General features: G+C 41.7%; 1 protein-coding gene across 2 annotated transcripts in view; it reads left to right on the top strand.

The window, feature by feature from the left end:
• The first annotated feature begins 9,007 nt into the window (after positions 1-9,007).
• Positions 9,008-16,712, top strand: part of PHACTR3 (phosphatase and actin regulator 3) — a 104,719-nt gene continuing 97,014 nt past the window's right edge. Inside the window, exons 1-2 of one of the 2 annotated variants that reach the window (XM_068700064.1) lie at positions 9,010-9,572; positions 10,865-11,006. In XM_068700064.1, the coding sequence (XP_068556165.1) occupies positions 10,895-11,006 (112 nt within the window). In that variant the 5' untranslated portion in view covers positions 9,010-9,572; positions 10,865-10,894. Of the gene's footprint in view, positions 9,573-10,864; positions 11,007-16,712 lie in introns of both variants that reach the window. The other variant, XM_068700063.1, reaches the window with a different exon arrangement.

Genomic DNA, 16,712 nt, shown 5'->3' on the forward strand with positions numbered 1-16,712 from the left:
TGCCAATAATTTCCTGTTATGTTTCATAGCATATTCTCTCAACTCCATCAGATATTTATTCAACCAAAGAAAGCACAAACCACTGAGGATAAAACCACTACTGAGTGCTTGCGGTATCATCCATTAGCATCATGAGTTTCTTGACAGCACAAAGGACTGCAGACTGCCAATAATAATTAAATAGAGCTCCCCATAGTCTTAAGCAGAGGTCCTCGTTGCTCTGAAGAGGAAAATGCAGGTGAAAAATAATAGTAATAATAAACGGACCCAAGCCTGGACCAAGTAACTGTCTTCTACAGAATTGGAAATATCTTCATATACAATATTTATATGACATTTGTGTTGAGCAAAATACACAAACTGAGACATTCTTACATTGTCAGCTGGTCTGCTATTCAACAAGTCCAGCTGGAGGCCTACATGAAGATTTAGCATGTACATACTGTACCATTCAGATGCACACATATGACATCTTTACAAATAGAGAAAAAAAATATTTTTGACAAGTTCTGTTCAAAATGCATTAATAATCAGAATTTTTGCAACAGTCACAAAACCAAGGGAAGAGAAGACAAAATGTTAAAATAATTCATGTATTCTGAATGATTTTTGATAATATAAACCTACTGATATCTTTCCTGACTGATCTGATTAGACTTGCCATTCTCTAAAATAAATTCTGAAATATTTCCACTTTATTTTTTATGGGAAATAAAAAAAACCAACAAAACACACAACACCATCCCTCCCCCCAGTCTGTTAGCTCACTAACCAAGGATATAATTACCTACATATAAATCCTACGGGTCATAAAATCCTTAGCTGTAGATATATGGACATCTTCCTCCAATATGCATGCCTACAAATGACTACTGAGATTTATAAGCCATTCATGTACATAATTATTTGCATACTTGGCCAATAATAGTGTTCAAGGTCTCTGTATTTCAAATTGGGTTAAATTAAAGCGTATTTTTAGACTGCACATTAATAATAAAAAACCTAGTTCTGCAACTGGACCTTAGCATTTGAAGGACATAGCCTTGCAGAAGTAGTTTGTAGGAGAGAGACCTGAAAATATCTATATGTTCTCTGACGATATTAAATTGATCTTGGGAATTCTTTTCCAGTGCACTTTTTAATAACCAGACCTAGAAGGACATATTTGAATAACAACGAGAGGTGTGCAGTAGGGATAACCTCTAACTGAAAACAATGTGACTCTTACCTTGAAAAGCTTTGGGAACAAGCTCTAAATCCCATCCCATATTTCAGTTTACCCATGTCTCTGCTTTTAGTACCATTCCTTGTACTGCTTTTTGTGTAAACTGGCATCCTTTCCCAGTTACTTAACATTGCTGTACACTTGCACAGAGGTCACTTAGGTGGTATACAACCCAAATGTTACACGTTTGTGAGACAAGCATCTGACAATATGTGGATTTTCCTTGTTGCTCTGGCTTCACAATAGATGATGCCAACAGCTTTGAAATGCTGGAAGCAGTTGGGGCTCTTGGCCTTGCAGAATAAATTTCAGAGCCACATCCAATGTCCTTCAAATACAGAGGCAGCACTCCCTTAAATCCGCTCCTCACTACAGTATTTTAGAGTGTTTCCTCAATGTATTGGTGAGTGCTAAGCCTGCTTTGTTAGAATGCTACTTTCAATGTAATTACATGGTAAGAGGACTTTGCGAACAAAATCCCCATAAATTATTTTTGCACAACAGACCCTGCAGAGCTAGTAATTTGCAACCCTGCCAATTGTGCTGATGCAACTCTTCACATGACCTTACAGAAAATCTGATCACTGACATAAGCCACGTTAGAAGTAGTACTAAAGGGACGGGACTGGTTTTTAACTCGGTCTTTTCATTGATTCAGTTTATACCACAGTCACACAATTATACCAGCACAACTGAGAGAGACAGCAAACTACCCTGCACAGATCAAGAAGGACAAAGCAGAACTTCTGAAACTAAATTGTTGTTGAAATCCCCATATCATGTTAACTGTTCTCCCAGACTGTATTAACCAGATGCTCTCTCCTTAGTGAAGATGCTTAGTCTGAAGGTGTTCACCTGACTACAGCCTACTGCTGTCCAGAAGCCAAGCTGGAAAAGTGCATTTTACAGCAGAACTGCACTACAAAGATTTCCATTTTTTTTTTTTTTTTTTTTTTTTTTAATTTTCCTTATGTCAATGCCATAGTCTCCATCTTTGAAGTCATGGAACAGGAAATCCAACTAATTCTGTCTGGGGCTAACTTTTCAGGTTAAAACTTCACCATTAAAAACAATCCTAGAAAAACAACCTCAACCTCTACCTCTGTCCACCAAACAAATTGTCTTCAAATTGCTAAGAAGCCTGCCCTTCCAAAATTTGCAGCAAGATGGCACCTGTGCTATTAGGAAGCAACATACTAAACTGTAATACTGTAGGCGAGCAGGATGTTTTAAGATTGACTGCTGTCATGGCAACATTCACAACTGTCAAAAAAATGGTACTGAAAAAGTAAAAAAGATTTTGCTCAGTTTTTGCTGAAGAATGATTTCTCAACATGACTTACTACATCTGCAAAAGAGCAGAAGCACAACGTCCGTAGCAATAATCTTACTGCACATGCATATTTTGCCTAAATGAGGGTGGAAAACACTAAGTACTCACTTTATCTTTTACAAAGCAGTAACTTCACTGTATATTAGTAGAAATGTTATTCGGTCTGTATTTTCCTTCAAAGTAATCAAAAATTTAAAATTCCAGAAAATTATTTGAAAATATTTGCTGTCTTCTTTCCCTTCTCAACTTTTCCTTCAGGAATTGGTGAGCAGTAAATTGAATGGATGGAGTCATCCTAAAGTATACTCTATCCCAGACATATATAAAACCAAGAAGCACACAGGAGTACTCAGACAAGTACGAAAGATCAAGTAAAAGATCACAGAGACTGAACCACTGCATTCCTCCCTAGGGAAGCAAAAAAGTCAAGTTTAATTCTCTTAAATGAGTCCCGCGTGCTGCAGCTCCACTGCCCCTTCTGCTCCACTGGGTAACAGCCGAGTAGGAGAATTGGAACCCAAGTCTATGGCCTCTGAAGAGCCACATAATACACAATTACCATCTCAAAAGAGATACTGTGCAGCTAATTTAGACCTTGTTTATTAAGAGTTCTGATCAAGTCAATCTTTCATTCTCTCAGCTCCTGACCAACACTAGACTTACTGTATGTCCCCCATGAAGATGAGCCCATGGTAGCTCCCAGTTATATGAGGTTGTGTTTTCTGTGAGATGCTCACAACTTCTGGCTATTATGGTCTTCATTAGATTTCAGGTCCCCAAGAACTGCAAACAGTGATTTACTGAATGAAGCTCTGTCACTAGTTTCATTTACCACTGGCCTCCAAAGTATTTTAACTCTGCAATGGCCAAATTTCTTGTGGATTGGGGTCTGCGTGAAGCACCTGTCAAACTCAGGCGTCACACAAGAAATTAAACTGATATACAGATGACATCAGAACACCAGTAAAGTAAAACTTGAAACCAACATGAGTGGAATCAGAATTCTGTCCTGCAGCTCTATGTCAAAGATTCCCCAGCTCTCATCCAAGTATCACAGAACACCATGCTTCCCTTCCTGCTTCTGCTGACAACTCAAAGATCTTTGCTCTTTGAATTAAGGTGAAAAGGTTATAAATAAAAAATATTCCAGAATTGGTAACAGCAAGGTGGGATCTAATCAGAATACACTGTTTGAATACAATAAATCATAAAAAGAAAAGACATCTCTGATAATGGTGCATTCCGGAAAATATGGGCTGTGTTGCTTCTACAATAGGAACACTTCCAACAGCAAAACAAGAAGTCTTCTTTCTTCATTTATATTTTCTAGTGGAATGTCATTGGGGCCATTGGGGCTGTTAGGGGCCATGAGGTGCCTGTGGGTGTGGTGCCACATGCCTCTCGTGTCTGGTGCTGTGGGGTAGTGGCTGCGCTACAGTCCCACGGGTGGCTCCTGGTGGCAAAGGTGGTGTGGAGGGGGCTCCTGCAGGGAGGGTGAAATGAAGGCAGTGGGAAGGTTCCCTCCCAGGGGATGAGGCCATTCCTGTCATCCCAGACTGTGGGTGTGATAAGAAGCACGTCCATGGGTTTTCCCATAGCAATGAGTACAGCCTGCCATCCAAGTGACGCTGGCCATAGCTCTCAGACCCCCCATGTCTGCAGTTTTTCATATTTTTGGATATCTGAGAAGGACCATGGAATACTTAGAGGATGCAAATGAGAATGATGAGGAACTTCCAGCTGTATTCCTTGAGAAAACTGTGCCCATAAAATAGACACATAAAACAGAATATTCATTCCCCAAAGGTAATGAAGAAAGGAAGAAGATTTGGACCTGCCATGGGAGTTGTGCATACTCCCCTTTTACTCAGCTGTTTTGAAGTCTAAAGGGGAGAAAAATGGAAAGTGAGACTCATTCCCTCGAAGCCTGAACTGGCAGAAGCTATGCTTCCACATGCATCTCCCCTGGCATCACTGGCCTTGACAGCACTGCAGGGGTCCTCCCCGCCTTCCCCACACAGCTGCCTGCTCCTTGCTCCTTACACACAGCTACTAGGCACAGCAATCACGTCCCTAAAACTCCCCCTGGGCCTTTGTGTGGCACAGATAGGAGTTCCCTCACCACAGATATGATGCTGCTGTTACTATTATAAGCCGCACAGTTTGGAATCAGGGTTACAGAGTAGATGTTCAGCCTCCCTTTGCCATTGCACAGAGGCGTGGAAGGACTGTGTGAGAAGAGCTGTTTGTCAAGAAGGCAGGCAGTGTCTTGCTTCACGTTTCTTGCCCACCTCTTCTTCACTTATAAAATGACAGACAGAGCACTAGAGCTGTGGAAGAAAGCAAACATGAAAATCAGAAAATCACATGGGTGATTCCTAGAATAGCTCCTGAGTATCCGAGATGTTAAATATGAATATGCACGTGAAACGACCAATAAACAAGTCCCTCAGGCTTATTCTTTTTTTTTTTTTGGCTTCTATAGTAGCAAGTACATCATCATGCTTGGGAGAAGACATCTTTCAAGTCTTTGTGCTGACAAAGTTGTGACTGCAGAATGATACTTCTGTGTGTACTCAGTGATGTGCATTTATCTTCTTGACAAATAAAGGCTCAAAATAGGCCGTATGCCCTCTTTACCACGAATGCATTTGAGGAAGAAAAATATACAAACATGAAGTAAATAGAGACAAGAGCCTTTTAAACACTGGAATGCTCCTCTTTGTTGTTAGTATAAGCATACTGAACCACAGCAGGCTGGCAAAAAATCTCAAAAAAATAGGTTAAGACTCAGCAACAGAACAAATGCTTTCTTGTGTTGCATCTAAGAAAACTGCTCTGAGCAAGGCTATTTGTCCCTCGGTCATCAAAACAATTTTAACATGAAAGATGATGCTGTTGATCCAAATGTATTCTGAACTGATTTTTTCTAAATAATAGCACAGAAAGATGAGAGCTATCTACAGTCTTCAGATTGCCAACAATGAGGCTGTTTAATATTCTGCTGAATCAATAGAAACAGTACTGTCATGACTCACCTATTTTTTCCTTCTCTTCAGAGAATTATTTATTTCTAACACAACTTAGGATTTCGCTCTACATAGCTAGATCATGAAACAGAAGTTCAGCTGTCTATGAAACAGAAGACTCTAACCATGCCAACCACTTGTATCATTCCTTTTCTATAAATTATCAAGGGAAGGTACATCAAGTGCATATGCATTAGTTTGTTTGGAGAATATGTATCAAGCAAAATATGTTTTCCCCTTTGTGTTCCTTACGTGAATATGTCATTTTAAGAAGCTTTTTTTTTTTTTTTTTTTTTTTTTTTTTTCCCCAGCTGAATGGACTCCAATTGCAGAAATATCTGCCACTAAGCTTGAAAACTTTCATAACTCTTCATCATAAATATCAAAGGCTACAGATCCTCTGAGAGAGAAATAAAGATATCAGATCATTGTACTTTCTTGGAAAATGTTGCAAACTTGTTTACCACAAGACTGCTACAGTCAGCAAATAAAAGGAAAATCATGTTACTACTAAGAGTTGTTCCAATCCTGCAAATATTTGTTTTTGCGACATTTATGGAATATCACACAGCAAAAGGGAACTTAAGGGCAATTTTTCAAGTGTTAATACCCACAGCTAGAACCAGGCTTAGTTTCATTTTAATTTCAGAGGGATTTATAAATAAGTGTACATACAATATATTGGTTGGTGCTTGCCTCTATCAACTTTTATTTACTTCTGTGAAACTGCTCTGTTCCTTTTGGCATTGGTCCTTTGATGTGAAGAAAACACTTTACCTCACATTTATTTTTCCTGTCAAAGGATTTGGTTTGCCCCCAGAAAGAAGGTTGTACCCACTTTAACGTCAGGAAATGAAAAGTACACATAGATGCATTACCATCATCATCGTCGTAATTATTATACATGAAACGTGAAACAAAAAGAAATGCAATCATGCAAAATTTATTTAGCAACATAGGCTTAAACAATTTAACACAACTCATTTTTTCTTGTACCCCCTCTCCCAAATGTGATGATGGCTCATTTGCAAACAAGGCGGCCTAGGGGCAGTTCTGTCAGCTGGCACGCACAACGCCTAGGATTTATTCCCAAACTGAGCCTCTTGATGCTTGGCTTAGCAGGAATGAGAGACAATGAAATGTTTTAACTAAGTTGAATCAGCAAGGCAGATCCTAGCCTTGTGTGGCTGATTTCTACCTGACAATATTTTATGATCCAAGGGGACCCTATCAAGTGCCCACTACAGAGGCAAGTGGTATGCGCATTGGTTAAAATAAAACAAACATCTTGTTTGTCTTGTGTTTCTAGAGGTTACTAACATCATATTGGAGATATTCTTTCTTGGGCTGAAACTATTTTAATACATTTGTCTTGTTCTTATGCCTAAATCTGACATGGAAGTCCACATTTTATACCAGAAATCAATATGATTCTTCACTGCAGAAGGAAGGGGCATCAATTAGTACAGACAGAACTTCATAGAATTCACTAGAAATAATCAACATTTTCTAGCATGACCCAAAAGCTACCTAAAGAAAAGAAATAAAACTTATGACTTTTTAGGACTAGACAGAAGACTTGGCTTATTACTTTACTATATGGGGTAGATTTCTATCTTGAGAACTGGACTCAGTACCTATGTCAGACGGCTCTCTGTATCCACAGAAAAGTCTATTTTAGAGTTCATGACTGCCTTTCAAAGTTGAGTCACGGCAACTCAAAAGCTTGGCTCTAGGAGAAAAAGGGTACAAAATAACATTGTAATATCTTTAAACCATCCCTTAAACAAAATGTTCTGTTTTTAATTGTTTATTTGATTCCTTGGGAATGTTTTATAGTGTGATAAAAATGGCTCATTTAGCTGTCCTTTTGGAATTATGATGAGCCGTTTAACTCAAAAGGCTTGGAAGAAATTACAATAATTGACATTGAAGATATGTCAAGATAGCAACATTACGCTCTCAGAAAGCTATCAAATACCCTCACTGCCTTAATTTACTCCATCTCATTAGGGTACGGCTTTGATTACATTACCCTACACGCTACTTTTTCCTTTGGATCTGCCTTAAGCAAAGCCAGAGGGGACAGTACTCATTGATCAAGGACTTCATTGATATTTTGCTATAAATGTTTTATTCAACTTTTGTTATCATGGAGTACCCAAGTGCCGCTATGCCAACAGCTTGCCCCAGCCCCGAGCAGACCACCAGGACAGCCGTACTGGGGCCACACCAACCTCGGGGAACATCCAGTCCCACAACAACTGCCTATAGCAAGGCACGCACTCGGCCAACTGAAACCCCTCCAAGACAAAAGGACAAGGGGACTTTGTATTGTAGACACGCCAGATTTAATAGTTAAACCAACACCAAACTGCTCCATTTGCCCCGAGCTTTCAGAAATGACTGAAATGAGCGCCCAGGGACCCTCCTCCCGAGCGGAGGTGCCGTTCAGCCCCTGGCCGTGGCAACTTGGAGAGCTGCCAGGCAGAGAAGGACCTGGGAGTGATGGTGGACAGTCGGCTGAATATGAGCCAGCAGTGTGCTCTGGTGGCCAAGAAGGCCAACGGCATCCTGGCTTGTATCAGAAACACTGTGACCAGCAGGGCTAGGGAGGTGATCGTCCCCCTGTACTCGGCTCTGGTGAGGCCGCACCTCGAGTACTGTGTTCAGTTTTGGGCCCCTCGCTACAAGAAGGACATCGAGGTGCTTGAGCGGGTCCAAAGAAGGGCGACGAAGCTGGTGAGGGGCCTGGAGAGCAAGTCCTATGAGGAGCGGCTGAAGGAGCTGGGCTTGTTCAGCCTAGAGAAGAGGAGGCTCAGGGGTGACCTTATTGCTCTGTATAAGTACATTAAAGGAGGCTGTAGCGAGGTGGGGGTTGGCCTGTTCTCCCATGTGCCTGGTGACAGGACGAGGGGGAATGGGCTAAAGTTACGCCAGGGGAGTTTTAGGTTAGATGTTAGGAAGAATTTCTTTACTGAAAGGGTTGTTAGGTACTGGAACGGGCTGCCCAGGGAGGTGGTGGAGTCACCATCCCTGGAAGTCTTCAAAAGACGTTTAGATGTAGAGCTTAGGGATATGGTTTAGTGGGGACTGTTAGTGTTAGGTCAGAGGTTGGACTTGATGATCTTGAGGTCTCTTCCAACCTAGAAATTCTGTGATTCTGTGAACTTCCAGAGGCGGAGGGGTGGAAGCTCCCCTCAGGGTGCTCCCCTCAGGCGGCCGCCCCATCCCGCGCCCAGCTCTCCTCAGGCAGCCCGCGGCTGAGGCGGGGCGGCCCGCGCGGCCCCTCCCCACATCACGTGCCCCGCGGCGGAGCGGGGCGGGGCCGCGCGGCGGCGGCGCGCACCTGCGGCTCCCTCCGCCTTTGTGCGGTGCAGGTGCGGCGCTCCCCCCCCCCCCAAACCACCCCTCCCACCTCCAACGCCCCCCGCCCCGCCGTGACGTCAGCGTGCCGCTCGCGGGGCACGATGGGAGAATCCCGATGCGCGGCGCCTTGAGGCGGCCCCGGCAGCGGCGCTCGGCGGGGGGGGGCAGCCCGGGAGGTGCCGGCGGGGGGCCGGGCCGGCGGCTGGCTGCCCGGCTCATCCCCAGCCCGGCCGGCGGCATGGCCCAGCCGCCCCCCTGAGGCGGTCGGAGCCGCCCCCCGAGCTGCCGCTTGCCGGCGGAGGCGCCCCGCCGTAGCCCGCTCGACGGCGCCGGGGAGGATGCTGCCGCGGCTGGCGCTGCCCGGCTGACGCCCCCCGCCCCGTGCCCCCGGCCCCGTTCCCGTTGTTCTCTCTCCCCCCCCTCCTCACCCCCTCCATCCCCCGGCCGCTGCCGGCTCCATGAGCGCCTCGGCCCGCCCCTGAGCTCCCCCCCCGCCCGATGGCCGCGTCGGAAGAAGGCACCGGCTGCTTCCCCCCGCGGGGCAGGTCGCACAGCGACCCCAGCGTCCTCACCGAGCCCGCCGCTGCCGCCGCTGCCGCCGCCGGGGAGCCCGCAGGTAACGGCCCGAGCCCCCCGCCCCGCTCCGGGCACCGGCAGCCCCCGGGGAGCGGCGGGGCGAGGCGGCCGGCGGGCAGCGGGGCGCTGCGGGGCAGGGGTGGGGGGGGAGCGGGGTCACCATGGAGATGGGGGAAGCCGAGGCGGCCCGAGGGGCTTTCTGCCCCCCGAAGGTAATTTTCGCCTGGCGGGGAGCGGTGTAATCGGCTTAGGGAGCGTGGTCGCGGAGGGGGGTGTTGGGGGCACGCAGCTCAATCGGCGGTGCTTAAGGAGGATGTGGTGATGAGGTGTGTGTTTTTTTTTTTTTTTTTTTTTTTTTTTTCCTTAATGATGTTTTCAGCTTAACTGAAAATTTTCAGCTTAACTGAAAAAATGTCTGTTGGTGGTGACTCAGTCGTTTCACGTTGTCAGAATCTAAGCAGCGATGTCCCCTTTAGAGAGTTGTGGGGGGGAACAACAAATAACAGCATCACTTTAATGTGATGTGATTGCAAGGAGAGGCCCAACAACAAGCTGGAAGCAAAGGCAAAAAGCACTGGGCCATATGAATAGATCTTCATGCAAGAGCTGGAAGGTTTTGCTGGGAGAAAAGGAGTAATCAACATAGCAGAACACAATGAATGGGGTGTTGATCATCTCTACCCGTTACAATGAATTCTAAACCTAGGAATGGCTTTGGCGTGTGGGTCAGGTACCATCAGGCTGAAAGAGACAGTCCCTGGATGCAGTCTTGGACTGAACTTTAGTTCTGGCCCTTGTCAGGTTACTGAGTAAATAAGATATTCCAGGTTTTTTGATAAACTGGCTACGCTGCTTCCTTTTGAGCCAATGAGAATATTAATATTTAACTATTTTAAGTTTTCTCATTTATTTGTCTTCTCAAGTAATTCTGAGCACCTTGCTCTGGAGTGAAACGCAAATTAAATTAAGGAAAACAATAGATGATTTATCTCTGATGCCCAACTGTTCCGATACCCTAAGTAAAGGGAACAAAGGACTCTTCTAACGTGAACTGCTCGACTCACTCCCAAAGGGGCAATCTTGCCTGAAAGGAATGTATGTTTCTGCCGTTTGATTTCTGAAAGCAGAAGTGGCTAATGAAAAGAAGATATATGCAATCTCACTTTTAATCCTATGTGTTATTTTCTGCTAATCAACTATTTTGACCTTTGTGAAATATACAACAAAGAAAGTACACAACATGTCCGACACGTAGACAAAGATATAAACATTCTACTTTTTGTAAGGAGAAGGAGCTACCAATACTAAGCAGCATTTTTCCCCCCAATACAGATTTCATCAGATAAGACAGTGTCCCATTGCATGGCAGAAGCTATACTAATATGCAAGAAAAGATGTCTTTTATGGTATCATTGTATACATACAATACGTGGAGAGAAACAAAAGGTGATAAATGACTATGGGTTTTATCCAGGTAGGTATAAATAGTTGGTAGTAGAGTTAGTGTGTTTGGTAAGCTTTTCAGGTTTTCCATATACTAATTTAAATTTGTTTATCAATTAGTATTGAGCACCTGTATGTTTTAAACTAATAATAAAATGAACACAAATTACTTATTTAAATAATATTTTACCCATATTGTAAGTAATCAATCTGAGTAATTTAATGCAATCAGCTACTCAAAATCTGAAACGTAATTTATAATACTGTAAGCATTCTATATGCTAAACTACCATTGTACTTTATTTCATGATGTTATTCTGGAAGACAACTTTGTCATTGTCATTAAATTATCAACATAATCATCTACAGACTCTCAAGTCAAAAGAAAGTCTTAGGAACACTAAATGGTAAGAAGTTTGTGTTTATATCCCAATCCTGCTCACAGACAAGTCTTGTAGAGAAGTAAGTTTGAATGTGCAGGATTCCTTGTTCGTTTAATAATGAACATAATGCATAATGAAATGCATAAGCAGGCATTTTCATATATGGTTAAATCATAAAGACAAATAAGCTAATAGCAAAACAATAGTCACTGAAGAGTCACTACAAAAACAATTCAACTTTTGTATGGCGTTGGAATCATGCTGTATTCTCACCAGAGATTTAGTCTTGTTTTGCAACATTGTCTTGAATGCATGACGAGGTCAAGAATTATTCTGCACCAATTCATTTGGCTAGGTCTACCCTATGAAAGGATATTATGGTTGGAAATGTGGTGGTAGATGAAGTCAACCTATCTCCTAAAGATTTTCCTGGTGTTCACGTTTGTTTGTTTTATATATTTTTTTATTTATATATTTTATATATATTCTTGACCAGAAGAATTATAGCTTTTTTTTCTTTTTTAGCCAAGCCTTATCCAGGAGAATGATGCTAAACTGCTAATGTAGAGGTGGAAGCATATAGCTCTTTGTGATTTTCATGTGTTAATCTAAGAAAATTCTCCGATGCGATGCTTCGTTTTCCTTTCTCTCTCAAAACACCAGCTTAACAGTTGTACTGACTGTACAAAGCATGGTTACATGACTTGCTGGCTGTCTTGCAAGTTCAAAAGCCTTTATCACTGGACAATATAATGTCTTTTTAGGTGATACTGAGCAATATCAACATCAGACTCAAGGAACTTAGGATGAGCAGACTGCAGATGGCAAGTGTCAGTTCACCTTCCTATTGTCATCTGGTTAGCTTTCATTTGCAATTATTTGATGAACTGCTGCTTGAGGTCAAATCTCAAAGGGAACTTCCCATGTGAGAAAAGATTTTTTTTTTTTAAGGACTTGCTCTTCTTCCACAATGAAATAACTAAGTAACTGTCTGGTTCAAATAGCCTTAGATCTTTTCTATGAAAGGAAAGAAGGTAGAAAAAAAATATGAAAAGTTCTGGACATTCACAATCCTGACCGATGTCAGCAGCAGCTGCAATTACTCCAAGCCTTGAACAATCAAGACTTCATGATAAAGCTTATTATTTACTGTGATTTTCTTTACAAAGCAATCACTGTAGAAATGAAAAGCTATTCTATAACCTTGGTTTACTAGAAAAGATGTAATCTTTACAGACCACAGTGAATTTCATAACATGTAAAAAAAAAAAAAAAAATTAACACATTAATCTCATCTTATTAAATGTTCCTGTAGTAAATAAAATAAACAAGGTGTTCAGTAAGCTAGACTAGAGGCACTTAATAGCTACTTATTCTAAAACAGAAATACAAATTTGCTGATTTAGATTCTTCATATGCAACTTTAATTAAACAGCAGCTCCTCACAGTGACCAATTAAGACACCACAGCCATGGTTGAGAAGAAAATATGGACTAAGTTATCTGTGGCAGGCTCCACTGACAAATAGGCAATTTCCTCCAGCATTTAAATGGTACATATAGTTCCTATTCTTAGCATAGGGAATACTGGAAACAGCGTGAGAAAGGCAGGAAAGAATCAGTGTTCCTTTGTTTTAATTGAATTAGTAATTATCTCCTTTAAGATAATAAAATAATGCACTTCAGCCTGCGATTTAAGCAAACTATCTTATGGCTGGTGAACAATATTTTATGAGCAAGCCCAGCAAACGCTGGTTTTCATATTTCATTCTTTACCAAAGCACACTGTCCTGATTCAGATATATCTTGAATTTGAGAAACCCACATAAAAATATTTGTGTCTTGTTTAATTAGAGACTGGCTTAAGACTGGACTGTTTTTAAGACAGTTAATTTCATTTTTTCGTATTATGTCATGACTTAATGCCAGATTCACAAAGAAGAATCGCAATTACCACCTTAATCTGTAAATCCTCATAGAAGAGATCTCCAAAATCAGAAGGATCTTTCCCTGCTGCCATTAAGACAACTGTCCAAAATCCCATCATTTTCACTGAGTTCTGGAGAAGGACAGAAAATGCTATTGTATCAGATTCTAGGTGTAATGATGGAGCTTGCTTGATTGTAAATCTGAGGTTAGCTCTGAGCTGAAAAACTATTCTAAAAATACCACATACTTCCATAACTTCAAGGGGAAATTTGGAAGCAGTAATGAAAGCTTAAAACTGATAAAACATTAGCTAAGTTCCAATTTAAAAAAAAAAAAAAAAAAAAAGGTGGTGGAAATTGAGTCAAATGGCACAGGACAGCAATCACTCAAGAAAACCTCACACAAAGAGGGATATTAATTCCAGTGATCAGACTTCTGTTTCTTTTCCCTTTCTTTCCCTTCTTCCATCTCTCCAGGGAGGGATCCAGAGAGAAAGGAGTGTCTAAAGAGGACAGGGATATGAAATTTGAATCAGATTTGAACATTACCATCTATTTGAGAAACAGTTGGAGGAAACCAAAATATTGCTCTCATTATATCCTTCCAGCAGTCAAAGGGCATAAAAAAGATGGACAGCCTCATTTGATTCACAGTCATAAAAGAGGGAGTTCCACAGAATGAAGAAGAGCACACTGTGTCAAAGCTACCTGTACTTGAGGAGAGACAAACAACTGATACAATGTGAAAATATTGCCCTTTCCCCCTCATTTTTGGAAAAAATCCATCTTAATTTGTAGAAGCATACATTGCATTTTGTTCTCCATGCAGCTACTTTTCCTCCCTGACACCATGCGCTTAAAGAATGACTTTTCAGGAGCAGCAAGACTGAGATCTTCACTGGAGGTTGCCAATGGTCTACCATGGCCTCTGTCTCCTCCAGTACAGGAGCTGTACCAAGGCACGGAGCTGCTCTGGTGCCAGCAGCAGTGTTAGATCTCAGTAACAGCTGTATTCACATGAGTTCTAGAATGCTGCTTGGAGAAGAGTGATGGAGGCTTCTCAGCCATTGCACTAATCTGTGGGGTGCTTCAAGATCTGTCAAGCTAAAGCTGCTTCAAGATAGCTGTTCCAGATATGTACCAGATATGTACAACTACTTTGTTGCCAGACACTAATTCCCTTTTTATTTCTTTTGATATGTGTAATCAGCAGCCCTGAAGTAACTAAAGGAGAGAAAACTGCATAAAACTTAAAAATCCTTCATCGCTGTTCTTAGTTATCATAATTCAAAAGTTCTGTAGCAGGAATGTTCTTGTATTTTTTTATTTTTTTTAGGATGTTAAGAGGCTTGACATGTTATGTTTCTGTCATGTTGTCTCTGCCTGGGCTGAAGACAGTCATCACCTGTGACCCAGCAGAGCCTCACAGGCAGTATAAGACCATCAGGCATCTAAGTAATGCTTGGGGCAAGTCTCAAGGCAATAAAACATCAAGGATAGGAATATTCCGTACTAGGGCTTTTTGTTGTTATTTATTATTATTTTTAAAGCTGTAAGTTAGCCTGGATAGATTGTTGCTCCCTTCATATGCCTACCGTTGATTCCTCACAACTTTTTAGTGTTGTTTTATGCCAATGAAGATTTTAATTAACACTAATTGCTGACGCACTTATTTCTTCAACAAGTTTGCTCAGTTTGAGTCTTGTGCATGGCATTAGGGGACTTGTTAGCAACTGGAATGCATAGGAAAAGCATAGTTTCTCCTCCTGCACCAGGACACTAAGCAGGTAAACTGCACAATGTTGGAAGCTATTGCCAGGGAAGGTATGAGAACCCCAACACATATTAAAAGTCAAGTATAGTAGGTCTGGGCTGCAGGTGCTTGTAAGAAGCAAAGTAAAGGCAAAGAGAAATGGGTGCAACTGGAGTGTAGACACAAACTGGTGCCAGCTTTTTAAATCTGCTCCAGTGATTTCTTTTTTTTTTTTTTTTTTTATAAAAAACTTCATTCCAGGCCCATAATTCAGGAAAACAAACAAACAAAAAAAATCCAGCTTGTAATCATGTGCATAAAACGTGCTTAAGACTCAAAGCAATTAATAGCAGAGTGAGTGTCAGGACAGAAAAAGATGCTGCTCATGCCCTGCCTGTCGGTTGGCTGGTGCTGTCATCCTTTTGCAGTCATTCAGGTCACTGCACCGTAAATCAGAGACTTGCGGTCTTATCTGTGATACGCTTAGTTGTTGGGTAAATTTTCAAATTTGATACTAACACTTGAGCCAGGCCACCTATTATTAAATGTATTTTTTTTCTACCAGAAATATTTTGGTTTCCATTTCATTTCCTTGTATCACCCAGTCTATTCTGTTAATAAAGTTTGTTTGCCTTGCATCATATTTCTTCTGAAAAAAGAAATGTGCCAGGTCTTTTACATCCTTTCCCAACAGTACTAATTTATGACCAAAATTATATAAGCTTGGAAGTAGCTTTGCTCCAGTTTATGACTTTACCATATTTTTCATATATATGAACCTTCGTGATATTTTAAGTTCTCTCACTCAAAGTCAGAATGTTTCTGATCTAATTCGACAAACAGGCTCCCAACTGAAACTTACTGCTCCACATATATTTAGTTCCTCGCGTGATACTGTAGGGACTATAATGAGGAACACTCAGCAGAGACTAGAAACATGCAGATATTAATTTACATTCCATCTTAGTATCCCATTTCCATTGAAATCCAAATTTCATTCCTGTAAGACTCCTTAAAACATTTATTTGTCAAATGTGCAGGTTTTTTATGATACAGCACCAGAAAAATCATCACAGTATTTCCAAGTAGCACAATGCTAGTTACCCTCTAACAAAGGAGCCATTGTGCTTCTGAGCAGCTTGTTTTCTTATCAATTCCCCAGTCCCTTGCTGATCTACCCTAACCCCAAGTCCCTGTCACACACAGGACTCCTTCCTTCGTTCTGTCCTGCAGCTGAGCATCTCCTAGCCCAGAGGTGCTCCTCCTGGTTACAGAGCCCCAGTGCGCTGCTGCTCTGTTACTCCAGGTGCCTGTTTGCTCTCCTGTTCTCAGTGCTACTAGCAAATCCTTGGGGCACACAAACACAAAGGATTGGGTCTAAACTCGAGTATCAGAAGTAGCTTAGGTAGTCTGTCATGTATCAGTGAAAAGCTTTTCACTGATATCTGGTCTAGTAGTTTCTCATATCCTTTGTTTCCCTTGTTGAATCAGAATTTGTTAGTTCTAGAATGTTTTAAATGTTCTGTTTTTAGTTCCTGGGAATCTGCTCTCGTCCATCAGAAGGAGCCTTGTTATGTGCACGCAAGTTCCTTCATCACAGTTGTGTTTGGTGGCAGCAGCTATACTACAGCATTAAAAGCAGCACGGATGACATTGCACACTGCAAAAAATGCA

The sequence above is a fragment of the Anas acuta genome, chromosome 16 (assembly GCF_963932015.1).
Source record: "Anas acuta chromosome 16, bAnaAcu1.1, whole genome shotgun sequence".
In the NCBI taxonomy this organism is placed as follows: Eukaryota; Metazoa; Chordata; class Aves; order Anseriformes; family Anatidae; genus Anas; species Anas acuta.